Below are 21,439 nucleotides of genomic sequence, written 5' to 3'. Positions count from 1 at the left end.
CTCACTTCTTTTTTTCTGGGCTGCTGTCCTTCTTTGCCAGGGTATTTTTTATTGCTCCTCCTCTGTATTATTGTGGCATGTGTGGGGAGGGGGTGCACTGAATGTAAACCCTCAGGCATTGTCTTGCACAGCTCGGCAATGTCCCATAAGTAAAAGGATTACTGTAACTAGCCGCAGTAACCAAAGAAGACCAATAAGGACCAGGAATGCAGACACACACACTGGTCTGCTTGAACACATTGTGTCGGCCAGTCCTGTTCTTTCCAGAAGCTAACTCCGAGGGATGGCGGTTGTGGTACAGACAGCGAAGTGTTATTTCTCCGGCCCAGGGGCATGGGGTTCATGTTAAAATCCCTTGCCTGTGGCTACCGGGTTTGCATGTAGTGTTACCTCTCATGCATAAGCCGGTGATTCACACTTATTGACTTCTGGCTGCTAAATGCATCCTTAAGCTCTGAAGAATAAAGCGGATTTCCCTTGGACCTCCAGAAGGCTTTGCCCTCTCAGCAAGGTTAATAGAGAAAAAGGCCTGGCTCAGCCACCAACGCCAGCAGCTGTTTCAAAGCCTTTTTAAAAAAAAATGTGTTTCAGAGGGGGTAGCATTCATAATCCTTTGTCATCTAAGCGTCTGATGGAAATGGTTTTGTGGTGCATCAAGTACAAAGATTACAGGCTCGACTGCATCCCTGTGTGTGACTTACGAATGACAGAAAATCCATCAAATTAAAAATCATTCATCAGCACATTTTGTGTACTGTATTAATGTTACAGGAATTAAAATTTGAGAACAGTTTATTAGTTTTTAATTTTTTGGAATTGCATGGGCATTTGTATGCTTATGGCCAGAGCCATTTGTTTCAGAAGTATGTTTGCAGTCAACCCTCTTTGTGCAACTAGGGACTTTTCTGTCTCAGTACTTTAGAGCATGCTTTGTCTGGCGTTTGTCTATAGAGGGTGCTGGCACTGTAGAAACACTAGTTGCCAAAAAAAGCAGTATAGTTTAGATCTTTGTGAATAGTTACAGAAAAGTCTTTTGAATTTTAATTATTTTCTAGTGGGAACCAAAATACTTCAAGAACAACAACAGCAAAAAAAAAAACATGAAAGAAATAGCTTTTTTGGGCCTCTGCAGTTTTGAGAAATAGTTACGATAGCACTGCAAAAAAAAGTTTCGAGTTTAAAAAAGTCAGAACTAGTTTAAAAGGATCTGATACGCTGTCTTATATATAAAGAGGATATTTGCAAAAATGCAAACTGGCTTTCTTTTTATTGGGGCTTGAGCATGACACAGTGGGCTTTGAGTTCTTTCCCTAAGCCACAATGTTATTGGTTACCTGGGAGAATTTAAAATGTATTTATGCATTTATGACTTGCTTCAGATGTACAACAGTCGCACAAAACACTGATATGGGTTCTTGCACATAAACAGAGCCTTCCTGTTTGAAACCCCATTTGCCTCATACCGCAATCCAACTTAAAACCTAAGACAAATTTCCACTTGTGGTGGACAATAAAATTAAATTAATCTGAACAGGCCTGCCGTTCCTGGTTTCTGTCCCCTAGTTCTGTTCCAACTAAAGTAGTCAAGTTAATAATTTCAGTATTTAATTTCCTTGTTAAGCATACATAGAATCTTTCAACGGTCCAGATCTCACTTCGTTAAAAGTGCTGTTATCTCTCCAACATCTTGGAGCCAGCTTAAAAGAATTAATGTAAACCTATGAGGTGTATTAGATAATGGGACCGACTAACGGACCCGACAGCTCAGGTGAAACGACCACCAGCAGATACTGAAACCCACGAACAAAAACCAAATGAAGAACGTTTCACACTCATGTACAAGCCAACAGTTTGAGATGATGGCCACCAGAAGTTTACACCAGCACGGTGCGAGTCAGGTATGCATCTGATCCCCCTGGCCAGTGATCAGTACAGGCAGGGTCTCAGACAGCTTGCACATTGACATCTTCCCCCATGATCGGACATGTAAGGCTGCTGAGGCCTTACTGACTGTTTGGTTTCGAGTTCTTGGCTAGTGCCGAAAGCCAAGAAGCAGGATGAGGGCCGGAGTGCGGAAGAGGTGGTGATAGGTTTTGTCATGAGTTTCAAAATGATGCCAATGCGTTTGGGCAAAGATGAAAACTCCTTATCTACTTATCACTTCCTAAAAACCAACTGACAAGCTTTTGATGGTGGCTTTTGATGAGTGTGTTGAATTTACGCTGCTTACTGATTTTGATCATGCCAGCCCGGCTCATTTAGAGTACGTTAAAAAAGTGCAATAAGATTTAAGATTGATGGATGTTGTGTATGAAGGCACAGCTCAGATTAATAATAAACTTTTAATAAAATGGTCGAGTTCACTGGGTCACCAAGAAGTTAAATTCTTTTCAAACACGTCAGCAAAGTCCAGCTCCCTGTTTATTCTGGTTATTTAAGCAGCTGGCAGAGTGAGACCTATCAAATATAAGTTTCTTTATCAAACTGTATTTAATGCTTCACCTGTCAGAAGATTGCCCAATAACCAATAACATTGTGGCCACAGGTCCCCATTACACTGCGCACTCTAATTACATTAAAGAAACCCTTACTGCATACTGTATGAAGTTTCAGTGTTTGTGACACTTGTTTATGTGGAAATCGTAACCTTTCCTTCTTTGTTGCCAACTCTAGATCAGAACAAAAAGTTGTATCTAGGTATGTCCATTCACATACAACATGATCACCTCTGAGGCATTTCCTTTCTCTGGCACACAGAAGTAAGTAGTAATCACTACAGTCTCCTGCACAGGCTTCTGATGTGATGTATGCAATCTGTAATCTAACATAATTGCCTGTTACTGAAAGACATTTTTCCACTACAGTAATTACTGCAGCATGTTCCCTGTGTAGCTAACGACAGTCCTCTCGAGCTAACAGAGTCAGAGTTATAATGGTGCCTCGGATTATCAATAAACTGTGTGCTCTAGTATGTGGTTATGGTACAACATTGTAAGAAGATTCCCATTTTTTGGAATTCTTTGTGCTGGTACTGAGGTTGAAAGGTGTATCACACATTTCTGTTCTTTTTTGAAAAAAAAAAAAGAACAGGTTTAGAGTTGGGGTAGCACTTAGCACTTTTACTACATTGACCAGAGACATGCAAGTAGCTACTGTATGGTTTATTTGTCATTTTCTGTCACGTTCATAGGAACATATTGAACAGCTGCCATTATTGAAATTCCCGTATTTTTTTTTCTGAATAATTTGTTTCTCCGCTAAACATCTCATTTGCAATCATAATGCAGAAAGATGCTGCTCAGTTTTACGTATTTTGAGTAGAAGCAGTTGTGGACTTGGTTACATTTCTCATTCGAAGACCTGTCTAACTGGAACACTGCCATCTCTCCGGTTGGTCAGCGCCATTTAATCCATCAACTCTTGAAAAGCATCTCTCCCTCATTCAATCTTGAAAGAACTAGTAATGTCCCATGTTCTTATATGAAGACTGAGAAATTGTATACATTGATAAGCAACTTATACCAAGATTGTAAAACATTTGCAGGGACAGTTGTGAATGAGTTGTTAATTGTGAAATGAGTAGCAGTCGACTGTTCATCATCAGGTATTCTGCTCCCGACTTGAATCTGAAATCTTTGGTTCCCTGTAGTATTCACTATCTGATACTAATGCAAACAGGGTGTACACTTGAATCCCTTGGGACAGAGCAAAAATAAATTTTAGAGTTCACAGACCAGTCTAGGACACTGACATCAGATTAATCTGAAAGCTCAGCTCTTCATGTTTACAGTATGTGTAAACCGAGGCTTGTCTTATTAATTATTGTAGTAGAAACAGAACTGAAGACCAAAGTAATGGCATCCAGCTTCATCAAATCTTTTTATTTAAAGTCAATAAAATTTTTGAAAATTATGGAAATACAGTCCTGGTCCAACTGTCAACCAAGAAATGACAAAGCACAGTGTCCTGCTGAGAAGCAGATTCCACATTCTGTGTTTTTCTGGTGTGTGTTTGAGTTGAAATGCAGGTAGTGGTTAGCATATTGCTTAAGACAGGACAGGCGCAGGGCACCTGACTGTCAGCCTGGCCATCACTGACCCCTCAGCATCATGCACTGACCAGCGTGCTGCACTGTGGAACAGGAGGGGCTTCACATGGGTATGGTGTTCACCACCAAACCAGAAGTTGTGTTGTTTGCACCTGCAATGTCACATTAAAATGACTGTTTTTGCATTCACAATGTTTGGATTAAAAAAAAAATCAGTACATCTTGCAAGTGCAGTGCTGTGTTTGGAAGACATTGGTAAACACAAGTCTATTTTATCACAGCCATCTGATGTGGAGTGTGCCACAGATATACTGAATTATCTGCAAATAAACATTATAGCTTTTTACAAAGTATATAAACTTAATATAGTCAAAATGAGAACGTCAAAACTTTTCCAAAATAATCACAGTGAGAGACTGAGTTAAAGACTTTGATGCATAAAATGTTTATGAAGAAAGTGGAATACTGTTGTGTACTTTTTATTTAAGCCACCACGACCAACCATATACAGTTCGTATGATACAGTATAAAGCTACTATAGTACAGTTTATTATATACACAGAATATATTGTCTTATTCATATAAAAGCAGCCTTCCTGAGCATCCCTGATAACACTTACAGCTTACTAACAAACTGAACTGAAATTACACTGGAGGTGATTAAAACAGGTCTTTTTTTTGCTTTGTTTTGTTTTTTTTTTCTTTCCAGAATGCGAAGGTGTTATAAATGAGCAGTACTTGCCAACCTGTGCTAATATCACACAATCTCTGAAACTTAAAATAGTGATTCCAGTTTCCTAATGTGTGTGCAGACGAACAGACGTTTCAGAAGCTCATTGTTTTCGTGTGTCAGGGAGATCAGACAGTGCAAGCAACTAGCAGGAAAAGCAGATTTAAAAAATGTGGATAAAATCACCCCAAAACACATTTTAAGCTTTTGGTTTTGGCTTTGTTTTTTCTGTTCTTAACAAAATGTGATGGAGAGAGAAATCCTGTTTCATTACAGGACATTTATATAGTGTCTTGAAACTGTGCTACAAGTTCCTCTCCTCTCACTGGGGAAGACTATGTTTAATGTGATTTTAAAAGAGAGACAGCAAGTAAATATTTCATTTAAACAGTTTTCATAATATAAAGAAAAATATAGTAAACTTCAAATTAAAGTTATTACTGTCAGAACTATAAATATCAACAAAAGAAAATCCATTTGTGAATGAAACCCAGAGTAAAATTCAATTGCATGTGAGCCCAGTATTAGGAAGCCATCTCTTTTGGTTGCCAACAACCACCAGGCCATTAAATGCTGTCTGTAAACCACATTTTACTAGAAGACAATGCCCTATTGTGTTCCTGTGGCTGTCCCCCTGATTTAAAAGAAGCTTTATGCAATTAAATATTAAAAAAATGCAAAACTGTCAGTTGTGTTCCCAATCTAATTAGTTACAGTCCTATCAAAAGTAGGAAACAAGGCAGCCTGCCCTTACTCAGCTGAATGGCTCTTTGACTTTAATGTGGTCATATTTGGAATGCTGTTGTTCATTCTTGCCTGCAACAAAAGCCACATGTTTTTGAAAACATTGCACTCCAAAGAAAAATATGAAGAAACAATGAAATATGCTGTGTATGCCTGGTATGATTTATAAAAGATCCGCCTTTGGCAGGGCAAGGCATTTATAACACATTGCTGGTCTTGCTTTGCCTTTTTCTTTTTGAAGACTGGCATATATGAACACCTTCTTCAGAACCTCTCAGTACTTATTTCCTCTCAAGAGAGTCCTGAAGCAGACAGGTTGGTTAAGGTAATGTCGCACTGACTCAATACAGTAGAGCTCAAAACAAACAATTCCACCCCCCTCCCACCCCATCCAAAAAATGAAAGGTAGATTCCTGGGATATCAATCTAATTGAGCTGATCTAGGAACAGCTGGACTACCACAAGCCAGAATGAGAACGAAGCTCTGACTGCATGTTGGAGATTTCAGATGCTGTTTCTGATTTAGCCTCCCTGCAGTGTGTGGAAGAGCCCTTCCAAGTCGAGCCGTGTCACTGCAGTGTGTAGTGTATTGGATTTGTCATTTACTTAAAGCAAGTTATTGCACCACTGAAGATATGGGGAGCATTGAACAGTCAGAGCTGGCTCAGCCGAATCTTGAGGGTGACAATGGAAACCATATCTGATGGGGGTCCTGCAGTAACGTTGGATTTGTGAGGAGTTTTCCATTTAAAGTTGAGGTATTGAAGTCCCCAAGTTTATATAATCATATTTTGCCCTTTCCACTGAATGTAGAATTTCACAGAAATCTTTTATTCCTCTATACTGGTTTATAGTGATGTAATACTCCTGTTGCTCTAAGTAGACAGAAAATCAGCACCCGCTATGAAAGCTGCTGTCATAGTTACGTTTCCAGAACGTTATTTAATATAGTTTTACTCTGAATCATTTTGAAAGCTGGCGACGATCTTGTGATTTGTGTCTTCATTTGAGAAACCCACTGCTTCCCATTGATAGTGGGGAAGTTCTAACCAGAGCAGGTGTTAAGGAATCACGTGACCTTTTACCAGAGTTTTCACAACGTCTTTTTAAAATGTTGCAGGTTTCCATGGAATAGGACATTGCATTGTTTTTTTTTTGTAGTTTGGTGGCTAATATTCTATGTATCTGTCTGAATGTTAACACAGCAACACTATTGTGTGTAAAGAAGTGTCAGTGAATATTTAACTATTGAACTGTTGGATAAAGACATAAAAAGGAAGGTTTAAAGTCTTAGTTAAAATGTTTCTGGGATATTATGAGTTAGACCTGAGCCAGTTTTCATTTGTCTTTTCAAAAGCTAGTACATGCACCCAAGAATTTCTTTGTTAAAAATAAATTTGCAATCATTTCACATTCATTTATAAGTGGTGATTGTAAATCCTAGAGACCAGTAGTCACAGAATGACTGGATGGTTTTAACAAGGGTCAAACTGTAGTTAAGTAATGAGTGGAAGAAAGTAAAAAAACCTATGAAAAACAATATGCTAAAATCATGTTGTGATCTAGTGATGCCATGCAATAATGAAAAGGTAATTATTTGGAAACAAAATGAAACACATTTTCAAGAAAATACAGGAGTGCGGGAGCCCATCTAACACTAAATGTGAGATTATCAATTGAATAAAAGTCATTTTTGGACTGTTCTTGGAGTGGTCAGAACCTTTAAGGTCCTGTGTTGATTGCTATTATGGGATACCACAAGTATTTCTAAATTAAAAGGTTTTGTTATAACAAACGCTCCTGCAAAGCGTTTGAAAAAAAAAAAAGAGTTTTACCCAGTATCACCCCTTTTAAGAGGATCTGTAGGTTTTTCCTGAGAAAAATGAAAAAAAGAAACAGTCACGTTTCAAGATTAATGTTTAGAGATTTTTTAAATTAAAGACTGATTCAAAACCGGTTGCAGAAATGAGTGTCTTGTCTTTGATCTTCATTTTCTCAGGGCTGTGCAGTCACTGAATTGATATACCCAGGCAAGCCTTTTATTGGTGGTTTCAGTTTTAACAAACAAAACACGCGAGTTGCTTCCCTGCTGGTGTCCCTTGCCCTTGGAGTTCTAACGCATGCAATCCATTAGAAGAACATGTTAGAAAACACGTCTTTTTAAAAAAAAAAAGCAAAGAAAGAAACTCTCCTCCTTTTCAAATCCCAGATTTGTTGACTCAGTATCTAAATCAATGAGGTGGGAAAAGGAAATTAAAGACATGTGGAAGACTCTAGCTGCTTTACTAACACAACTGGGTGTTATCTCAAATGCAATGCACGAGCATAACATTTAAGGGAAAAGAGGCTGATTAATTAAGGGCATGACTCAAATGGAGCTCCTTAATTCATCCCAGCCTCTGATTATTGCATTTGGCTTCACAGTCTCCTCTGCTTTAGGCACAGCAAGCAGTATGTGCATCTGAAAGGAATTGAAGTGGTGAATGGTGTGTTTAGATTAAACTAATCAATCCTTCAAATGGCTTTGTCGTGTCATCATTCTGATTGCGAGGATGTTTTTGTTGTTTTCTTGCTATAGTACGGCAGCAAGACTGCCCTTTGGTGCCCTTCAGTCCCCGTCTTCATCAGTGATTGTGCAAAGATAACGAAAACCTATTGAGCCTCGGCGGTAGATATCGAATTTGAAAAAAAAAGACATTGTGGTTTTTGCCCAGAAATCACTTTTGGTTCACTTATTTTAAAACAACAAAAACAAAAGGAAGGGTAGTGGTGAGAGTGACAATGATTCAGTGATTTTTTCTGCAGCTGAGGGTACTCATATTGGTAGCTTTGTAGCTCTGTTATACCTCTCCTGTACTTTTCCTCACTTCTGCACCACAGCTTGCTTTCTTTTGCTTGAATGTACGTTCAGTTTCAACTATAAAAACCCTCTGTCTTTTCTATTGGACAATAGACATGCCATTTTCACAGCACGCATGCACCCTATGTGATTGTTTTAGCTGTAGGTGCTACAGTATATAGCACATTTTTCATTTTTAAACTAGTGATCTTGTTCGCAGGCTGTCCTTCCTGTGCATGTTTTAATCTTGTTAAAAAAAGAGTATGCAATACAGAGTAACAGGACAGACAGGTTTCATCCATCTGACCATAAGTCTTTAATAATTAAGCAGTCCAGAATTTATTAATTCCAGAGTTGTATAGTCCAACTTTCAGAGCTTGCTAATTTTTCTATACAGTATTTACTTATTCTTGTGCAGTGCCTTGTACATGGTAACTATTGTTTACTGAAAAGTTTACAAGCCATTAATTTTAATGGTGAACAGAGAAAGCCCTTGTAGGAAACGGTATATATTGTGCAACACAGTCATGAATCTGACAGATGTATGGCTATTATTAATATCATTGGCATTATTAATGTGTGCGCAGAGTTAATGTCAATTCAGCGAGTATCACGGGAGAAGTTCCTTGAAAGGCAGCATGTGGCTGTGCTGAGGATGTCTGTCTGGCAGACTCAGCTGTTCAACTACAGGCAGGCCTCAAAGCCAGACTGAAGACCTCAGACCAGACAGTGAAGAAAAAAATGCTTCTCCTTCAGCCCGTGAGAGACTGCTGTTCTGTTGTCTGCCGGGAAACAGGAGAACTGGAAGGAGCAGCCAGTGCTGTCCAGTCACACAGATAGGGCTAGTCCACACCAGGTCATGAGCCAGCTGTGAATCCTATTAAATGGACCTAAATAGACGTAGTTGCCTGAAAGCATATTTTGACAATAACATCTCCTCTGCAAAGAGGTCATTTAGCTTTTGCATGGTAGGGCTTTGCATATTTTATAGTCTGTTTTGCCTGACTGCATCAGAGATTATAGGTCAGTAATGAGTCACTGTGCTTCCTGTCTGTTGCACTTGTGTTTAGTCCAGACCATGCTGAGGCTGTGGAAATGGATAGTGGTCTCATTGGCCTTTTTGTTTTTTACTCTTTTCAGGACAGGTTGTATTTTAATTCTCCTGTAGCCAGGAGAACCTACTCAAAATGTACTAGGATACCATTCATTTTCAATTTCCTTTTTGCTGTTTAATGAAACACTAATGCATTTTAACAGACTTGAGCTACAAATGCTGTTGTCAGTATTAGTTTTCCATTTCTCTTGTTTTCTAAGATTATATGGCAAAGGGATTAACAGTTTCAGCCCATTTACATATGACATACCTCTGTTTAATGTGCATGACCAAAAATGATGCTGTTGTGCAACTTTTACTTTTACACATTCTTTACAAATTCTTTAAATTGTGCTCGCAACCTGATCAGAGTACATGTGATTTATTTTTCTTGTTTGTGACTAGATATTGAACTGAAGGTCCTGAAAGGGAAGCCTCTTCAGATACCCAAAGATATCTTTAGATATCCCCTGGGCGTTCAAGTAAATTGGAAACTGAGGAAATAAACTGTAGCACTGCAAGGAAAAAAGCCGAATACAGAAACTGAAACTAAATAACTGAAAACCCAGTTTTAGTGCTGCCTAGTGATTATTTTTTTGAGGAGCTAGATGTGCAGGTTAAGCTTGACAAGATAATGAATGCTTCTAAGTTGTCTGTAGCTGCATTGTTGCTCTTTATGATTTTTTGAGTCCATTTTGATGCTAACCAGCACAAAATTATTGTGAAAGAGTACAAATTCATCTGAGAGATCAAATCTGCTTATTGCCAATTTTGGAGAATGAATTACACAAACGGAACAAGCCATAGGCAAACCTTTCATTGCAATACAAAATGTCAAGTCTGAACTTTTGAAGGAAGCATACTATTTTACAAGATGCTAAAACTGTTCTAAACAAGATGCAAGGGTATCATGTATGACTGTATTGAAATAAAAGAAAATATGATAGTGTAACGAATAAAAGACACCGTCCTTAAACAACATTTCTATTTTAAATACTGTAAAGGCACATACCTGTCAAATTAAAAAAATAAAAAAAGTAATTCAACTGCTATTTTTTTCAAGTGAAGATCATATTAATATACCAGGCTCTGCAGTACGAAATTTCACCTTTATTTCTGCATTGCAGATATGATTTAGGGACCAAGGGCTTCCATCTTGAAAGAGAGGTTTCTTCTTCGATCTTTGGATTGAAGAGCTGAGTGACATTACAGCAGGGGATGTTCTGTATAATAATAAGCTTTCAGTTACCATTTCCCTTTTGATTGCAATTCTAACGTAAACCTTAGTAGAAAGAGACACTCATTACCAGTTATTTTCAATTAGTGTAGTAGAGAGAGAGAGCTATACCATTAGAGGTTTCATCTCTTTTCTGTTGTGAGTCATGCTAAGCATCCAGTTAAAGATCCTTTTTTCCAGTCTTACTTGAATCCCTCTTAAATAGGTGCAGCACAGTGTTTCATGTTCAGATGATTTATTGGCAGATCTGTACAGTAACTGCACTGGATATGTCAGAGTTGGACACCGATTTTGCATGCCATTTAACATTATTTGCAAGATTACAAGCCTTTCAATCCAGTTGTACTATTTCAGTGGAGTTTATATTTATACACTCTTACACAAATATTTAACAATAATTTAATATGTGTTCTCCGAGAAGCAATACATTAAACCGATTCCACTATGGTTACGCAAAAATAAACCCTGAAAATTGCTTCAATTTATGTGGTGGTTTGCTGTATTTTAAGCATATTTTTGCATTAGATAACATCAACAGAAGTTATTAAAAATGATTAATATTAATGCAGTACAGCATTGGTAATTATTTTTAATAGTTTTTTTTATTAATGCAAAATACACTACAGACTGAGATCACTGAAACAAGGGACATTTTCTTAAATGATTTAATCTAAACCTGTAATAGCTACCTCACCGCTAAGTTGGGTGTGTCAGCAAACATGACTGTTGTGATGTTTTTCAATTTATAAGGGTGGGGGTTGGGCTGGGTCACAGCCTTTTTCATACCAAATTAACTCCCACACATGTTTTGGGGTCATAAGGAAAAAACACTATATATATATACTTTATTAATAACGTAATTACTTTATTGCTTATTTTAAGGTAAAAATAACACACCTAGGATGTCAAATACAGGATACACTTTTCACCAGGTTCTACAATGGATTTCTAAAACATTGAATATAATACCTGGTGGACATTTTAAGTTCCACAATTGCATATTGTTTTCTGTAGTTGATGCTACCCGTAAAGAAATGAAAAAACATTCTACCTCTTTTGGCCACAAAATGAATGTCAACTGTTATCCTTCAAGGCCTGGTATTAATGCACCTCCTTATCTTCCTTATGGAACTAATCTGTTGCCCACTTGAAGCAATTTAACCACCTAATAAACCACCTAATGATCACCCTCAGACACATAGATACAGTAGTTTATTACTGACAGTGACAGCTGATTCCAGCCCTCTTTGACATTTTTGTATTTAGAAATTAATTAGCATGCCCAGATAATTCCAGTTCTTGCTTTCGAAGAGGTAAAAAGCGAAAAATAGCTTTGTTCTTAAATGCATGCATTTGAAAAGAGAATCAATAACAGATCTGCTGGGGCTGCCAACATAAAGCTTTATAAATTTTAACAAAATACTTATTGTATGACTTTTGGTTTTTGACTGGCAATTCAGAAAAAAGGCTTTAATGAATTAAATGTGAACAAGTAGGTGTCTGTGATGAATTTGCTTTCTGTGGTGACTAAAACATCTAACCTTAAATCTTGCCAGTTCTTCCTGGTTCATAGGCTTTGAGTTTGTTGTTACAGGTCATTATATTCTCGGATCTCAACAGAAATGGCAGAAATCTGACTAAAGAAAGTGCTTCTTCTGGTCTTTCACTAGTAAAACACCCTTTTCAAATAAACAAAGATAACAATAACTAAAACACTATTGACACAGGAGCTTCAAAGCAGTTCAGTTAGAATGGAGCCCCCACCTGTCATTAATTCTCTGAAACTCTCCACCCAAACCACATTGTTGCTGTTAACAAATTGCTTGGAAGTTATTTGTATAGAATGTGGCCCCTTCATGGAAATTGCTCTCTCTTAATCTAAGTGTAATTTTGTATACAGTATCTGTCATCTTCATTTGCTTGCTTAGTACACTGCACAACATCTTTTAAAGACTGCTTTAATGAGTAGAATGAAGTACTGATCTTTGTGCATGATTGCAGTGGAGAGTTCTTAAAATTTCAGATTTAGAAAACACAACGAGACATGATTTTTATTTCAAATAAATACTAACATACATTACATAGGAAGGAACATTTTCCCTCATATAAGCTGTCCATTTTCTTTTCCTTTGATGCAAAGTTTTTATCAGGTTATGTTACTATGAAAAATACTTTTGTTGCATGTGTGTGGGGCTGTCTCACAAATGGCTTACGCATGCTTCCTCAGCTGTGCCTTGCCTTCAGGAGTGCAGCTCCTACTTAACAGGCAGCATGATTCTGCCTAGATCAGGCTAAAAATAGTGCTAAAGCAGGTAGTGACAGATAGCATTTACCACACTCCGTAGAACAGTAGTCACAATAATCTCAGGGGTTTCTTTTCTCAGGAGACATTGTTGCTGTTAAACTAAAATGATTTTTTTTTATTTAAGCATGATTTTGTTATGCTGTGTGAGATAGCTAGTCTCTAAGAGGAGAGTGATTCTTGTCACCAGTGTTTGCTTGCCTACACATTTCTTTCCATGCTTATTGTCCTGCCTCTTTACGTCACTAGTTACCAAATCTGGTCTTGGAAATCCGTTGTCCTAATGTTTTCATGTTTTTCCCAATTATCTGTAATTCCACCATTGTCTAAGAGTGCTGAGGTGGAGGGAACAGACAATTTATCATGCATTCGTTTCATTTAAGATTTAAGATTTAACACCAGGATGGCCAGCCAATCTGTAATCATTCACAGCACCTCCAGGTCAAAGATGGCCAAATCCAGTCCTCAAGATGTACAGTATTTGCTTAATTGACTGATTTTATATGCATGGTTTTAAAAGTCAAGGCTTTGCGAAGAACTAAAAAGCATGCTGGACTCTTTGTGGATGCATTGAAATCCTCTAGCACCCTTCCTGGTTACCCTGGTATTGCTAAGGAACATTTCCAGCACGATCATCCTCTCTGACAGAACAGTGGTGCACCATGAAGCTTGAAATAAAAGAAAAAGCGTATTCAGTAAGCGTTAAGCAGCTGTGCAATGGTAAGACTGGACAGCAAATAGCAATCAAGTCAGGAAATAAAAGAATTAGAAATTTATGTACAGTGCAAATATCTGATATGCCTAGCAAGGAAGAAATGAAGAACTGGAAAATTCAGATGACTAACTTAAAGTCTTGACAGATCTAAAATCTTGTGGCTTCCCATAAGTTTCTAGCAAGAAAATTGTTCCTTTTTTCTGGTTCCGAAGATCCCCACAGCAATGTGCCCTGTGTGTTTTGTAATAGATTATCTAATGGCCAGATGTGATAACGTTTAAAAAAAATGAACAGCTCTTTTCTTTCTTCATTGGAATACTGGAGTCAGATAGATTCCAGATTTGTATTGACAAAAATCATATTAAGTAAGCGTTTCCATTTAATTATCCAATTAGCTTAATACGTTTAATGTCCACATCAATTTTTCCTTGGAAGTTACCATTCAAATATATTTTCCACATTGAACATTGAATTCGTGGTGAAGCAATCCTGAGCTCTAGGCTACTATAAATTTTGCTGACATTTCTGTTTATGTCAAACTTTTTTCATTGCAGATTAAAACCTGAGTGTTCTTATCTACACATCTGTCTGATGCCAGTTCTGCATTTTTTCTTTATTAGATTCACATCATATGGTTCACATTTTTTGTGTGCATTATGTTTGTGAAGTTTTATAAGGCCATTGAATATAGTAAATTGAAATCCTTTAAGAGTTGTGAGAATGGATGAGTTCAGATAAGCTTGAATAATATTCAAAAGCCTGACAGATTTGACAAAGCTGAGTTTAGAATCAGTGTCTGTGACACACCCACTGTAATAGAAATGGCCCAGTTAAGCCACAGTTATATAAGAGGCTTTAAACACCTGAAAAGCAAGTGAGGTCACGATCGTTCTGGTTTCTTTGCTGGACTATTTTTAGGTGGTTGGTTCATCTCCAGTTTTCTGAAGTACAACGCATTTGGTAAAAAAACGAACTATTGTTTTACCCTAAGAAATTCAAGACGGGGTGATGTTCATGTACGTTTACAACAAACTCACTCCATTCTTGCTATCCTCTTCCTTAGTTTTTCTTTCATTCCCTAGGACATGTGGAAGGATCCCTGGTTGAATCCATTAAGCAACGTCTTTATTCAATAAGACATCACTCGCGTAGTGCAGGTGAAAACAAAGTCCATTGCAGTGTAAGGAGACTCAGCTTGTTGTGGGTCAGTTTTAAAATAAGATCTCACTTCTCTGTGATTGTCATGACATATACTGTATATCCCATCCACAGTTTATCAAATGCTAACTACAAATAACACTTAAGATTGGTGAATCAGACTGCAAAATCAATGTTGATTTTGATGTATTTATAATATTATTGGAACTATTATAAAATATTAATTAGATAATAAATGAATAATTTAGAATAATATTTAGATAAATTGGTTTTTACCAAAATTAATTAGAAAGATATTATAGAGATATTTGGTCATAAACAATTGTTATACATTGTCTGTGTTCTTGGGTTTGGAAAGGCGCTTTATAAATGAAATATTTTTCTTATTGTTGTATATTTTGTATGTTATAGAGATAATTGGAAAATATTCTATAGATCTTTCCAATATAATAAAGTATTATATTACATATGTTAAAACAATATTAAGTGCAGACATTAAGTGGGTCATAAAATAAGGCAATACCTGCAAATAATCTCACAACTGGTAAGAATGTGAAGGAACTGGTCTTTTCATACGAGCTAATCAGTTGCTGGGAAAAATCTAAGAGATTCGCAGCCAAACTTGAGGGCACTAAGTTTCTAAATTAGAACTGAGCTTTCATTTGTACCGAAAGTATCATTTTGTTTGTTTCTTTTTGTTAATAGTTATCATGTTCATCATGTTTTTGAAAAATGTGTATAGATATATAGTATATTACTGTACGTACTGTATCTATAGGCTGGGATTTTTATAATTTAGCTGAAAAGGACGTTCTTGAGAAATTTAGTTAAAACAGTATTAATGCATTCAATGCTGTTTGTTGTTCAGTTTCAGTGCAGGGGAGATGCTTTTGTAACATTGAAAAGGAGGTAAATATTTAGTGGGTTGGTCTCTAATCAAACTTTTGGGATGTACCACTGTATTGGTGCCAAAAAAAGACAGTTTAGATGCTGGATTGTCTGTGTTTAAGTATTTCAAAATAGGATTCCTGTATATTTAGATAAAACTACAAAATATCTGCGTTTAACACTTAAAAAAAAAACAGTAATGAATGAAAGTTCCGTTAGTGCAGCGCGGTCAGAGATAAATGAACATGTTTGCACCCACCCAACCTCATCCTAAGTTAGGTAAGGTAATAACTGAAACTGTCTGAAATTTCACAAGAAAGGGGAACTTCAGTTTTGGAAAACAACCCAGAAATTGACTGTTTAAATCCAACGCCTAATGGATTCACCATGTTAAGATCCAGCAACTAGCCAAACACATCGTTCAGCATACTGCAAGTTGTTTCACATTAACAATACAGAGCATATCATACAGCAGATTTCCATTGGCACAATATTTTCACAATGTTTGTTAAACGACAACTTTCAAAGTTTAGGACTTTGGATGCTATCATCTTTGTTCTACTGGAACTGATAGGAAAATATGAGAGAGCACTGGACGTTGGATGTTGACATTAGAGTAATTTCAGAGGTGTCAAGAGTATTTCCATCGATCAGTCATAGCTCACAAAAAAAAGTTGAATCATGTTTCCTTTTTGCAAACCTCTTACACATTCTGCAGTCCCTTTCTAACATGCTAAATCCCGGATTGACTATGAAAGCTTATTGTTCTTTGCAGTCACGATATCCTAGGAATCTATCTACCTATCTTGGTTTCAGAGGAGGTTAATGTGGTGTGCAAAAAATTGAATGAAAAGGAAAGAAAGGTTTTGTCTTTTACATATGATTAAGGGCCTTCCTCTGCTCTTTTCAACTATGGATCTACTGGATTTATCTACTGGAAGTTGGAACAGTGAACCGCTATCAGGTTTGTGAATCTCAGATACCCTGAGATCCCACTGATGCCTCCAGCACTTTGACTATCCATCTGTCTGTTCGTGACAGTCATTCAAAATCATCCGCCTGGCACTTCACCAAGAAGAATAATCAGACTGAGGGAAGAACTATGGGAAAAATGCAACCATCATTGTTTTACAAATTTGTGATGTCCTTTTACAGTTTTGAGTCTATACATAAACAGGATTTTTGTAAAAAATGTTCTATGATTTTTAATTCTTTTAATACATTCTTAAAATCTTACTTGTAGTAGCCCTAACATTTTAGGACCGATACTAAACTGGATATATTGTTACCAATAATGACATTTTGTACTTTCAGTTCTTGAAGAAATTCAAACAGGTTTACATAACTAATCTAGGAAAAGCCGTCCTAAAATCCATCCCTCCATTTTGTGACCGCTTCATCCAGATCAAGGGCGCAGGACATACAGAGTGTGGTGTGACAGCTCTAAAACTCTTGATTGGAATCAATGTGTCTGTAATTTTGAAAATATGTCTTGCTGAAACAATTCTAAGATTTCACACGTGCCAACAAAACACAGTATGAAGAAACCTTAAAATAATAACATGACTATTTGAATGTAATATGGCAGCCTACAGTACCTCCTAAACACAGTATTCATTTTCTCATATCCCAGATCTAAAAAAACATGCAGAAACCATGCTGCTTCAGTGAAACACATCATCCTGATTGTTACTACATGTTCTTAATCAATCAGTGAAAGACATTGGAGAAATATTATTCGTATTATGACTCCACAAAGACCTCTAAAAGGAAAGATTTGTTCACAAGAAGCCCGTTTTCAATGAAAAAGTAGCTCAGACCTTCCTATTACTAACATCCAGAGCTAGTGCTAGCGTAACAGCTTTTTGATCATTTGTGGCTGTTTTCTTTTTGGTATTTTCAGTGATAGAAATCTGTGCAGTCTAAAGAAATCCAGATTTTAGTCTTATAACATTCCCAGTGCCTCTTCACTTTTTTGTGAATACTACAAACTACTTGCCTCGATCGTACAAGTAGTGTAATTTGTCTTCAAGTGTGGCTAAATGATCAATTAGGTTCTTTTGCCTTAAAGAGGCAGCCTGTAAATGAAATAATGTAGAAACTAACCAGCAGCATCAGTTAAGTCTTGTTTTTTTTAATTCCGCTAACGTTTGGTTGCATTTGAAATGCATGTTGTATTTGACGTACCATGGCTTAACATAACATGCTAGTGAATTGCAAATCCTCTCAAGTTTTTTAACATTTAATAACGATATATATCCATATTTTCCATTACCTTAATTGTGCATTTTTTCTTTTTTCGTAAAGGAAGTTTAACCATTTAAGAATTAAAGAATGTCCATACTGAATCTACAATTAACTTAATTCAACCTTTCATAGAACTTTCAGTGTTACTTGCAGCTAATTTATCTCGCTAACCTGACTGTGGCCCCTTTGTGACTATATTTTCAGTGCTGTTTATTGGGGGTAAATTCTTGCTCTTATCAAGATCAAATGTATTTTAATTTTGTGTCAGCACAGAGAGTGACGTCAGGCTGGTACGCACAGAAACAAAGCAAGATCTGTAAAAAAGAATGCTTGAAATGGGATGAAAGGCCTGTACTTATAATAAATAAATTCTAAACTTTTTTGTATTATATTCCCATATGGGTCTTAAAGCCATGTTACTGGTAATCCACTAAAAGGCTCTCATGTGGATGACAGAAAGAACTCCAAGCGTTTGAAAAGTATTCTGCAAACAATTTTGATGTAATGCTGTTTCTCAAGAGCTGCCTTTAATTAACTTAGAGCTAAGACCACATTTAGAAGAGTGCAAATGTTTTGAAGTTGCAAAACGTTTTGAAAGCTACTTGAATGTTGTTTCTCCAGTTCTCAGTCTGCATTTTCCACTATATGTATAGTAACATTTTACTTTATGTTCCTAGAAATAAATCTTTTTCACTTAATTATTGAAATGCTTAAATATCCAAAACATGACTTTTAGCAGTAAAAGATGCTGGAACAACATGCAATATACTGTATCCGGCCATTATTTCACACTCTCTCTCACACATACAAGCCTGTCAGATAACTTTCAGAACACACTGTAAAACCTTATGTTTCAGCATAGGTGGCAGTTTCTCTCAGCTCATCCATGAGCTCCTTGACAAGTGACAAGTTACGTTGTATTACATACTGCAGGGACTGCTAGAAACCATTAACTGGAGTTCCACTTCTCATAAGGTTCTTTTAATGCTTGTTTCAGATCAGCTGTGAAATTCCACATTTATCCTCCAGCTCTTCTGAGCCATGCTGACTGATTTAGTAAAATTGGAACATATTTACGGAAAACAGTGCTCTACTCATCACCAAAAGCGCGCATTTACAGTTAAAAATATTTAAAATTTCAGTCTAGTCCTGGATATTTTCAACTCTCCTGCAGAGTCATTTGAATTTCAGGAAAGTAAGTTTTGTGTTGCTATGGAAACCAGGGGAAAGGCACACTGCCATATAAGATGGTTCTGAGAAACCTTTCTTTGTACAGGCCGTGTTTGTTATAACTGCCTCCCAACTTTCCGCAACTTGACAAAAATGAGTTGAAGGCTGTGATCTCTTTTTTTTTGTGCATTTGGTTTAACACAGAGACACTTACAACAGTCCCAACACTCCCTCACATTGTACAGCTGTTAACTGGAAATAAGTGATTCAAGAGATTAATGTTGTGGTAAATGTGACTCTGTAGTGTGAGTGCTATATCAAACATGCAGAAAGCAAACTCCTTTATTTGACTGATAAGGATGAAATAAAGATTTTAATTTAGAATACTTTCCTCCTTTGCCACTGTCCTGGATCTGATGATGTCTAGCTAAGACATCAGGCAAAGTCTCACTTTTAAATGTGTTATTCTCACAGCTTGCTGACAGTGGTTCTGTATTGAGCTATTCTCACTTTTGCTGCTAATTCAGGGAGGCACTGAGTTGACAAAGTGCAAACAAGACTACTAGAATGGTTTACAATTTGATGTACTCAAGATTGAGGCAACAGCTTTTTCTTTTTGCTTCGCACTGAGCACCACATCATCAAAGAGGAAAAAAAAAGTTGGGACTCTTAACTTACCACGCAAGAATCCCGACGAATAGTTTGAGAAGGAGTCGAATATGCTATTGGACGCCATGGCTTTATTGAGCACGCCGATGCTAGAACCTTTTGTGGTTTGCGCCACTGTTGAAGAATGTTGTGCTGAAAAGAAGGCAAAGAAAAATCCCAGAGGAAACTCAGAGTCTGTTTGTGACCAAGAATTTGGGTTTGCACTGCCACAGGAATGATCAGCCACAAGCCTCCAAGAGCAGCATATGTTAGCAGCATCAGAAGCAAAAAATAAAAAAGAGGCAGAGGAGAGAGTAGCCACAGTGTAAGCCTGCAAGAGAGACGTCCCACACCAAAAAAGTAACTGAGGCTGGACTTACCAGACTTGGCCGGGATGTTGTCTGGTGGCAACTTGTTAAAAAAATTGTCCGTTGAGGTTCAGGTGCTCGTCTAAAATGTAGGTTGCACCACGCTTGTGGTTCTGTGGTTGTGTGTGAGGCCTGTCAAGAGTGTTAACTCAAAACCCTGCAAAAACGACTCAAAAAGTATCCAGCTAGTCACTCGCTGACTGGAAGAACCTGGGTCACATGTCATGTGAGGTCACCAGGCCTCCTCTCTGCATCTGTTTTGTTTTTTTTTTTCCCCTGACTCCTCTTTTTGATTGGCTACCCAGGTTTGGTGGCTTTTAGGAACACTGGCCTACTTGTGTCACCCGGACTTTCAAGTGGTGAAAAATTTTGAAGAACTAGAAATAATTCAACTTGCATAAGCCGTCCGACAGAAGAAGACCAGTCTCAGTTTGCAGCCAGAGCAGGAATCCGCTTTGTGTGTATGATTGCCTCCTCACTCAGGGGTGTGACTCAAAGCGCATCTGTATTTGTAAGCACTCGTGGTTTAGTCCTGCAAACCAACTCTCCACCCTCAGTTACCACTTGATAGTATCATAATCTTAAGCTCATTAGAGTTAGCAGTGCCAGCTCTCATATTCAATAGATGTTTCTCTCTCTCTCCCCCTCTCTCTCTCTCTCTCACTCACACACAAACGCTCTCTCTTTTTATTTTATTTTTAAAGTTGATCCCATATGTGAGTGGAGGCGGGACTTGAAAGCCCTCACTGAAAAAATGGCTTCCATTCCACAGAACCATCCATGTTGGGAAAGGTGCACTTCTAAGTCAGCATTATTCAGTGTGTCTTGTTAGATAACCCTTTTAAAAAAGGCTCCATTCATTCGCAAGGCTGTTAAAGAGGGTAAACACATTTACTTTTCACAGAAAAGACTTTTTCTAAAGAAAAAAAAAGACCTTCGGGTGTGACCATTGAGGTATAGGTCAGACCAGCCCAGGGTTTATCTGTTTAAGTCAGCCAGTGAAAGGTCATTTTCAGGTCTCCTGTTATTATTGTATCTTATTGTTTATTATTGTATCAGGAGCATATTTGTGTTTGTGGAGCCCTGTTCTTATTTTATTGGCCACTCTAAATCACCAGTTTCAAAATGTGAGAATTATTGTTAATTGTCTATTGATTAAGCAAGTCATTTCATAATCAGATACAATACAATAATCAGGACAATCATATTCTTGCTACACATGTATTATAATTTGACAAGCTGCCTTAATAAA

At 37.3% G+C, this 21,439-nt stretch overlaps 1 protein-coding gene across 3 annotated transcripts in view; it reads right to left on the bottom strand.

The window, feature by feature from the left end:
• runx3 (RUNX family transcription factor 3) overlaps positions 1-20,595 on the bottom strand; it is a 71,571-nt gene extending 50,976 nt beyond the window's left edge. Inside the window, exons 1-2 of one of the 3 annotated variants that reach the window (XM_088602656.1) lie at positions 20,200-20,595; positions 19,850-19,972 (exon numbers count right to left, since the gene is read on the bottom strand). In XM_088602656.1, coding sequence (XP_088458782.1) covers positions 19,850-19,907 — 58 coding nt within the window. In that variant the 5' untranslated portion in view covers positions 19,908-19,972; positions 20,200-20,595. The remainder of the gene's footprint in view (positions 1-19,849; positions 19,973-20,199) is intronic. The other 2 variants (XM_088602655.1, XM_088602654.1) reach the window with 2 other exon arrangements.
• Positions 20,596-21,439: the final 844 nt, after the last annotated feature.

Source organism: Lepisosteus platostomus, chromosome 13 (genome assembly GCF_059453375.1).
Source record: "Lepisosteus platostomus isolate fLepPlt1 chromosome 13, fLepPlt1.hap1, whole genome shotgun sequence".
NCBI lineage: Eukaryota > Metazoa > Chordata > Actinopteri > Semionotiformes > Lepisosteidae > Lepisosteus > Lepisosteus platostomus.
Note: the sequence above shows the minus strand (reverse complement) of the source record. Positions and strands in the feature narration are given on the sequence as shown.